Source organism: Carlito syrichta, unplaced genomic scaffold, assembly GCF_000164805.1.
Source record: "Carlito syrichta isolate Samal-C Ts95f unplaced genomic scaffold, Tarsius_syrichta-2.0.1 Scaffold111568, whole genome shotgun sequence".
NCBI lineage: Eukaryota > Metazoa > Chordata > Mammalia > Primates > Tarsiidae > Carlito > Carlito syrichta.
The window spans coordinates 17,438-26,957 of NW_007055664.1; the positions used below are offsets into that span (position 1 = coordinate 17,438).

Genomic DNA, 9,520 nt, shown 5'->3' on the forward strand with positions numbered 1-9,520 from the left:
GAGGCTGCGGTGGCCGGGAGCGGCCACTGCACTCCAGTCTGGGCAACAGAGGGAGACTCCAACTCAAAAAAAAAAGAAAACCATCACAAGACACTTCATCGGGGAATGGCCCTCTGGTTTAAATGATAGGAGCATCAACCAGGGGAGAGAAAGGCTGGGAGTAGGAAGACTAAGTCAAGTCGGCTCTTCTCCAGGTGTGAGCTTCAGGCTGAACAGAGGCACCACAGAGGCAACGGGAAGAAAGAAACGGCAGGACTATCATAGAGCAAAACAGAAGGCTTCGGGGGAAAAAGAACGCTGCCATCTCTTCTTCTTCTGTCTGAGCCAGCCGTGTGAGGGCTGGTGTTGAGGAACCAAGAACTGTCCTGGCAATCCCAGGAGCAAGGTGTGTAGGCCAGGCCGAGCCCTCGGGCCGGAGCACAGGCCAGCACTGCTGTGGCAGAGGCCTGGGAGCAGGGAGAGCCCAAAGGAGTCAACCCCAGGCAGCGCAGGCTGGAGGAAACCCCACTGAATAAGCGACCGTCTCAGGATTAAGACCCAGCCAGGTCCACTTTCAGTGTTAACAATTTCTGAGGCCTAAAAATATTCTTATACACCTTCAATAAAAAATATGGTTTTCTTTCTTCTTCTTTCGAGTCAGAGTCTCACTCTGTCGCCCAGGCTGGAGTGCAATGGCATGCTCACAGCCACTGCAGCCTAAACCAGCTGGGTTCAGGTGATCCTTCTGCCTCAGCCTTCGAGAAGTTAGACTACAGGCGCATGCTACCACACCCGGCTTATTTTTTTTTAATTTACTATAGAGACAAGGTCTCATCAAGTTGCCCAGGCTGGTCTCGAACCCCTGAGCTCAGGCAATCTTTCCGCCTTAGCCTCCCTGGTAGCTGGAACTATAGGCACGTGCCAACACGGTCGGCTAATTTTTTTATTTACTGTAGAGACGAGGTCTCCTTAAATTGCCCAGGCTGGTCTTGATCCCCTGAGCTCAGGCAATCTCTCGCCTCCACCTCCCAAAGTGCTAGGATTACAGGCGTGAGCCACCACACCCGGCGGAGGCTTTCTTTTTAAAATAGAAGCAAGGTGCTAAAGTACTGTCGTGAAATCAGAAATTATCTCTAAAAATGTTGGCAACATGGAAATTCCACCTCGTAGCATGGCAAGATGGTCTTCATTTTCTGAAGGCAACATTTTCATGAATGGATGTTCTGAAACAAGGAGTTGCCTGCAACAACCTAGTGAGTAAAGATTTGTGTTGTGGGAGAATTTGAGAAACACAGTCTATACAGTTTTACACACAATAAGAATTAAGCTTTTATTGTACATATCAACAGGCTGATAACCCAACCAACTTTTTTTCTTCTCATTGACAAATTCCTAACTTTTCATGTGATTTACTTTACAACCTGACTCTGACAGATGAAGAAGGAAAAATCCAAGTATTTTATGCACTGGGTGCAGTGACTCACACCTGTAATCCCAGCAGTTTGGGAGGCAGAGGAGAGAGGAATGTCTGAGCTCAGGGGTTCGAGATCAGGCTGCGCAACATGGCAAGACCTCATTTGTACAACAAACCCTAAAGTTAGCCAGGCTTGGGGGCACATGCCTATGGCTCCAGCTACTAGGTTGAAGTGGAAGGATCACCTGAGCCCTCCAGGTCGAGGCTGTGGTGGCCGTGAGCATGCCACTGCACTGCAGCCTGGGCAACAGAATGAGAATGACTCCGAAAAAGTATCTCAGGACCCTGTGAAGCTGTTTTGGGGGACTCTAGTGTCTTTTAAAACAACTACCTGCTCTGTTTGAAGTCTACGACTCCACCCCAAAAACTTCATCTAAGCACCCCAAAACTCCGTCTCCTCATCTTCCCCAAGGTGCCCGTTTTTTTTACTACTTTTCCAGATTCCTGAGATAACTATGATAACAAGTTGTTCAGAAAAATCTCAGAATCCACCTACAGCCTGCATCCCCTACCTTGGAAATGTCCCACCTCCCTGGACTGAAACAGTATAAATCTCACATGTATTGATTTTTGGTTTCTTGTAACTTCTGTCCTCCTAAATTGCATATAACCAAGCTATCATTTAACCATGGTGGGCACAGGTGAGTTAGGTCCTCAAGTTTGGCCAGAATAAACCATCCTAAAATATTTTACAGAATTTGGCAGCTTTTTGTCAATAAGGCTAATCTGAAGGACTTGAGAAACCAACTCAACCAAGTCCCAACTCTATGCCCGCCCTTCTCCAAATCCATCCCCTTCACCTTCTCCCCAGCACACACAAGTGTTTTGTCACATAGCACATACCTGTCTGGAAGGTAGGATTCGCTCCAGGGTACATGTTAGGAGAATAGGCAGGAGCTGCTGCTGCGTAGCCCATGGGAAAACTGGCTGAAGAAGAACACACACAGAACAATCCATGTCATCAACTGCAGTAGCCATGAAAACCACCAGAGCTTCCACAAACCCGTCATTCTAACCTTCCTCCCCACAACTCCACAGTCTATGCGAGGGCCCCAAGAGCCTTATATGTGCCCAGTACTGTGTCTCCAGCTGTCTTCTGTCCTCAGAACTTTGACGGGTCACAATCATAATAAAATCCTTTAAACCTCCGAGTAAAGAAATGCTTACAATTTTCTACAGCTGAAAAAACTGGCAGAAACTGAGTTAGAAGTCCAGTGTCAAGAACAGGAAAATCATCATTAAAATGCAAAAGAAAAATCCAAGCTGTACTCAGGAAAACCCCAACACTTCTGGCAGTTTTATTCCAGACTCTAATCACATTTTTTTTTGAGTTGGAGTCTCACTCTGTTGCCCAGGCTGGAGTGCAGTGGCACGCAGGCTCAGGACCACCCCAGCATCGACCTGCTGGGCTCCAGCAATCCTTCTGCCTCAGTCTTCCAAGTAGCTGGAACTACAGGCACACACTACCACGCCCGGCTAATTTTTATTGTAGAGACGAGGTCTTGTCAATTGCCTCGACTGGTCTCGAACCCGCAGGCTCAGGCAATCCACTCGCCTGGGCCTCCCAAAGTGCTGGGATGACAGGCTGAGCCACCGAGCCCCGCCCACACAAGTTATTACCTCGCAAGAGTAAGGAGAGTGCCCGGAGTGTCATGTGCTAGTCCTGCAGCTACCCGCACCTGGCTTCACTGCAGTCTGGAAGAATCAGGATTCAAGGCTAGCTGAGACTCAAGGGCCTGTTTTTGCCACTACCAGGCAACAGCAAAAGGTTTAGGTCATTCATTCTCACTGAATCCAAAGACATGTCCCCCACAATATTACACATTTTCACTTAAAAGCTATTATTTTTTGTTCTCAGGCACTGTTTAAAGCTTCTAAATTCATTTCAGGCTTCTTCAGATTCTGAAGTTCCATTCCCCAACTTTTCCAACTCGGGGTGGCCAGCTGATTTGGTTTAAAAGTTCCCTCCAAAGCTCATGTTGAAATTTAACTCCGTGGTAACAGCATTGAGAGGCGGGACCTTTAAGAGGTAATTAGGTCACGAGACCTCTGCCATCATGCATGAATTAATGCCATCGTCATGGGAACGGGTTACTTATCTTGGGAGTGGGTTCCTGACAAAAAGGACAAGCTGAGCCCCCTTCCTCTCTGTCTGCCATGATCACTTGCCCTCGTGCCTTCCACCATGAGATGATGTTGCCCAAAAGCCTTTGCCAGACATCAACACCATGTTCCTGGACTTCCCAGCCTACAGAACCATGAGCCCAATAAAGTTCTGATCTTTATTATATGTTACCCAGTCTGTACTGCTAGAAGAGCAAAAAACAAACTAGAACACTGGTCATAAACCCAGGCTGCAAATGTCATCAAGCTTCAGTCTTCTTACTGAAGGGGCTCCGAGTGGCACTGGAGACACACGAAGGTGGGAACAACCCAGTGGTAACCCTCGTGCCAACAAGCTGATCTTCGTTAATACAAATGAGACATCTTAGGGAGACTAAACCACAGCCACCAATAACTTATCACACAAGCACAACAGAAACCTCAAGGGAGATATTTACAGTTACAGCCTGAATCCTGGTCCCCGGGTATCTGCCAGCAGAGAGGGCCGGCCACCTGCCCCCAACTGCCACAGGCCCGGAACCCGGGGAGGACCCTGCTCCCTCCTGCCTGACACGCCAGGTCACAGCACAGGTGGCATCACTCGCCCGACAGCCAGGGCACTAGAAAGTCTTCTCTGCACCCAGACTCACAGCCAACGAGACGAACCAGGCTCGCTAGCCTTGACTACTGTCCCAACGAGCTGTGAGACTGCTCTGTCCCGTCTCTAGCCGGTAATGAAGTGGAGTGAGAAAAGCAGTTGTCGAAGGAAGCCACGTGAAGGAAGTCACGCTGAGGAGGCCCAGAGAAAGGTGCCTCCCAGGGCACTTGGGCAGGGTGGCACCACCGTCCCTCAGGATCCACAGTGGAAACTGCAGCCCAAGCAAGGAACCCCTACGGGTGAGCTGAGCGGAACTCCAAAGGACAAATCTCTGTGGGTGGCTCTGGCAGAAGAGTCTGCATAAAGCTCCCTACTGGAATCCTGCAGTCCTGCCTGATATCCTCATTCCATGCCCCGCCCCGCCCCGCCCCCAAGCTAGCCTGAAGATTTCCACTATAACAGAAGACTTCAGCCCGTGCCCCAAGCCCCACAGGGGAAGCCGTGAAATGACCCTCGCCAGCACTGCTTTAGCTGGCCCTGGGTACAGCACCAGCCTTTTCCCCGTTCTCTCTAGGCAGCTCATGTGCGGGGTTCCAAGCAACAGAGCTAAGAACCACTGTTTCTTCCTGCTCCTGTCGGTCTCTGGCCACAGCACGGTCTTCTCAAGTGCCATCTCACCCTCCCACAGACAGTGAGACTTGTCTCCTTCAGCATCTACTCTAGCTAGCTCCCGTCTGGCAAGGAGGCTGGAAAGGTCAGCCCGCCCTTCAGCAAGGGACTGGCATGACTGATCCCTTTCATAAAAGGAAAAGAAAAATTTCAAAACAGCAAAAATTGCCATAAGCTAAGTAAAAACACAAATGCAGAGAAAATATCTGCAAACTATTTAGACAAAGAACTAATACACTTAATACAGAAATAACTTTTAAAACCAGAACAAGAAGCCGGGGGCAGTGGCTCAAGCCTGTCATCCCCACACTTTGGGAGGCCGAGACGAGAGGACTGCCTTAGCCCAAGGGTCTGAGACCAGCCTGGGCAGTTTGGTGAGACCTCGTCTCTACAATAAATCAAAAACTTAGCTGGGTGTGGGGGTGCAGCACACCTGCAGTCCCAGCTCCTTGGAAGGCTGAGGTGGAAGGCTCGCTGGAGCCCAGCAGGGCAACACTGGGGTGGCCGTGGGCAGGCCATGGTACTCCAATCTGGGCAATGGAGTGAGACTCCAACGCAAAAGAAAAAAAACTAGAACAAAAACCCAGCAGAAAAAAAATCACTAGACATGGTCGACAGAACTGCAACCTGCCACTATATTGACATCACTTCTGCCATCAGACTAGCAAAAATCTACAAGACGGACCACACGCTTTTGCTAGTAAGGGTGTAGAGAAAGAGGCTCACACACTTCTGGCAGGGGGACAGGGAAAACCCTATGAAAGAGAACTTGGCAGAATCTGATCAATCACGCATGGATTTGCTCTCTGACTCAGCAACCTCAGCTCTAGGAATTCACCCTGAAGAAATTTCCACAGAGCCAACTCAAGCACAAGGCCGCTCAGGGCAGCAATATCGGAAGGACAAACACTTCAAACAACCCCAAGCCCATCACGATGAAACTGGCTGAACTGACTACGGAAACCCCACAAGATGGTTATACAGCAGTATTATATGAAGAAATCACTAGCCAGGCACCGTGGCACATGCCTGAAGTTCCACAACTCGGAAAGCAGAGGCGAAGGATCACCCGAGCCCAGCTGGTCGAGGCTGTGGCAGCCGTGAGATTCCAACGGAGAAAACCAAAAGGCAAAAGAACCAGAAACGAACCAGAAAAAGGCAGACCTCCCAAAACTGAAACAGGCGACTTCCAGCCAGCCTGATGTCGACAGAGCGAAGTGAAGAACACTGCCTGCACCTTTCTTCCAGAAAGAACCTGCAGCTCGGCTGGGAGGAGCACACGGGCCAAGAACCACAGCAGCAGCGCCTGCCTGCCAGGCTGTCCCTGCCTCACGCCCACCAACCACCCGCCCTTGCTGCCCGCTCAGCGCCACGGGCTGGCTGAGATGCCAGCAAGTGTGCCTCAGGCAGATGCGCTCCTTCAGTCCCGTCTCCTCCTTCCCAGGCGACAGCTCTTGGATGACTGACAGCACCCAAAGCACGTGCACACCTAGCCCCATCTCAGCACCCACTGCCGTACGCCGGACGAAGGAGAAACCAGCATCTCTGAACTCGCTGATCTGGCACATCTGCCACTACTCTGCATAAGCAAGAGTCTAAGTCCAGGCTCTCCCCAGAGAAGGCCACAGCTGGAAGGTGGAGAAACATGGGTTCTGGTGGTCTTGCGGCTGCAGTGAGAAAACCGGACCTTTGAGGAGCTACAAAGCCAACTGGAATCCTCTTTAAGATACATGCCAAATTCCAACACTTCCCCAGAAGGCTAAAAAGTAAAAACCAAAAATCTTTGAAACGCAGAACAGTTTTCTCTCCCCTTCTGGTGCTGAAAAGGTTAGAAGTCAGGCATGGTGGCTCACACCTGTAATCCCAGCACCTTGGGAGGCTGAGGCGAGGGGACGGCCTGAGCCCATGGGTTGGAGACCAGCCTGGGCAACATGGCGGGACCCTGTCTCCACGATAAATCGAATAATTAGCTGGGTGTGGTGGTGCATGCCTGTGGTTCCAACTACTTGGAAGGCTGAGTCGAAGGATCGCCTGAGTCCAGCAGGTCGAGGCTGCCGGTGGCCATGAGCGTGCCACTGCACTCCCACGCAGGCGGCAGAGTAAGACTCCTACTCCAAAGGAAAAGAAAAGAAAAGGAAAGAAAAGAAAAGGCTAGAAGCAGAATCTATAGAAGGATGGGCTCTGCAGAGCACACCAATGCTCCAGGACAAGGCAAAACAAAGGGAGAAAGGGAGACCAAGTCTGGCAAAACTGAAACACATCTAAGGTCAACTGTGGGTTAAGAAAATCAATCAGCATGCTACCCGCCTAGCAAAAGGCATTCACTGACCACTGAGAATTTCTAATACACTGTGTGACATTCAATGAAAAACATCAGGCATGCCAAGAGACAGGACCACATGACTGAAAAGCAAAAGAACAAAACAAATGGACAACAGAAACTGATACACAGGTGATCTAGAGACTGCAGTCAGCCCACAACATATTTAAAATAAGTTAGTAGTATGTTGCAGAAAACAGATGAAAAGACTTGACCCAATGCATGGATTTTATAGCAAATTAGAGCAAAATTAGTAGGGTTAGTGAAATGGAAGCAGAGCAGTATACACGACTCACATGAACATTCATGGGAAAAGGGTACAAAAGACATGGAGGACAGAGCGAAATGGTCCGTAGTTGTACATGGAGTCCTAGGAGACGAGATCAAGGGCAGAACAAATGTTTGAAGAGCTACTGCTATTGCTGGAAGAAGTCAATCCAGAGTTAAGAAGTGCTCTGAACACTGAGCAAGGAAAGTACAAAGAAAAATCACCTCTAGTAGCATCATGGTAAATACAAAGATATCTTGAAAGCAGCAGGGGCACAGGGCCGGGGGAGAGACAGAGGGACCCAATTTCAAAGAAGCAAAAACTTTACGGCAGAGACAAGACGACAGTACAGATTTATCTTTAAAGTGCTGTGCTGAGACAGAGTAGCCGCCAACCTAAAATTCTCTATTCAGCGTGGGAGGCAAACAGCAAAGGAGCCCCCAAAGACATCACACCAAAGCCCCGGAACCTGTGAATGTCCTCATCTGGAAGACTCATGGCAGATGTGACTAGGGTTCGGATCCTGAGGTGAGAACATCCGCGAGTCCTGGACTGTGGGTGGGCTCTGAGTCCAGTGACCGGCTTCCTCCCAAAGACACACAGAAGAGGGCGATGCAACGATGAGGGCAGACGTGGGAGTGACGCGGCCACAAGGCCACAGGCCACGGACGCAGAAGCCTCCAGAACTGGAAGGAGCGAGGAGCGGACTTTCCCCCAGAGCCCGCGGAGGGAGCACAATCCTGCCAACACCTTGGCTGTGGCCCTCCGGCTTCCAGGACTGGCCCACCACATTCTGTCAATTTCTTACAGCAGTTACAGGAAACATACAGTCAGCCAAAATACAGTCCAAATGAAAGCAAAATGAAGACCTTTTTTGCCTATAATCCCAGGACTTTGAGAGGCCGAGATGAGACAACTGCTTGCACCAGGAGTTCGAGACCAGCCTGGGAAACACAGTCAAGTCTCGTCTCTACAGAGGAAAAAATAATAAAATTACCCGGGCGTGATAACACATGCCTGTAGTCCCAGGTACTCAAGATGCTGAGGTAGGACCACCTGAGCCCAGGAGGTCGAGGTTGCTGTGAGCTGTGATTGTTGTGATCACGCCACCACACTCCAGTCGGGGCGACAGATTGAGACTCTGGCTCAAAAAAATAAAGACATTTTCACAGAAACAAGATTCACTAACAGACTTGGAGCAAAAAATAAAATACAGGGAATTGTTCAGATGAAGGGAAATGATCTCAGGGAGAAACATGTAAATACGGCACTGAAGAACACCAAAAATAACAAATGTGTGCTTTAAGATAAATGATTGTTGACTGCATAAAATTAAGAGCAATGTCAACCGGGTGCAGTGGCTCACACCTGTAATCCCAGCACTCTGAGAGCCAGAGGCGAGAAGATTGCCTGAGCCCAGGGGTTAGAGACCAGTCTGGCGAAACCTGGCGAGACCTCATCTCTACAATACTCGGCTGGGCATGGTGGCGCATGCCTGTGGTTCCAGCTACTTGGAGGGCTGAGGTGGAAGGACTACCTGAGCCCAGGGGGTCGAGGTTGCGGTGGTCTTGAGTGTGCCACTGCACGCCACCTTAGGCGACAGAGTAAGTCTTGGACTCAAAACAAAACAAAAAGTTATAGATCAGCCTCTCCAATGGCAAATAAGAGCATAAAAGCACGTTCCTTTCCTATAACGTCTTCACAGCTTTTGGTACTGAAATTACGCTGGCCTCAAAATTCTGCAGGCACACAATCCCATGTATTGAACCCCCTGGTTTAAATGACTTGCATTGAGCGCTATCATGAAGTTTTACAAAAGTCTGGGGGACTAAAAACCAAGAAAACAGGCACGGCAAGTCTAAAGAAGTGAAGGAGAAACTATAAGAAAGCACACAAATTTAAAATAACTTTTTTGGCCGTGCTCGGTGGCTCAGCCTGTAATCCCAGCACTTTGGGAGGCCAAGGTGAGTGGATTACCTGAGCCTGCGGGTTCGAGATCTACCTGGGCAACTTGACGAAACCTCATCTCTACAACAAATCAAAAATCAACTGGGCGTGGTAGCGCGCCTGTAGTTCCAGCTACTTGGAAGGCTGAGGCAGAAGGATCGC

The 9,520-nt window shown here is 49.6% G+C and overlaps 1 protein-coding gene across 1 annotated transcript in view; it reads right to left on the reverse strand.

Moving 5' to 3' along the window:
• FAM168B (family with sequence similarity 168 member B) overlaps positions 1-9,520 on the reverse strand; it is a 29,803-nt gene that overhangs the window by 16,280 nt on the left and 4,003 nt on the right. Inside the window, exon 2 of the mRNA XM_021718385.1 lies at positions 2,297-2,380. Coding sequence (XP_021574060.1) covers positions 2,297-2,380 — 84 coding nt within the window. The remainder of the gene's footprint in view (positions 1-2,296; positions 2,381-9,520) is intronic.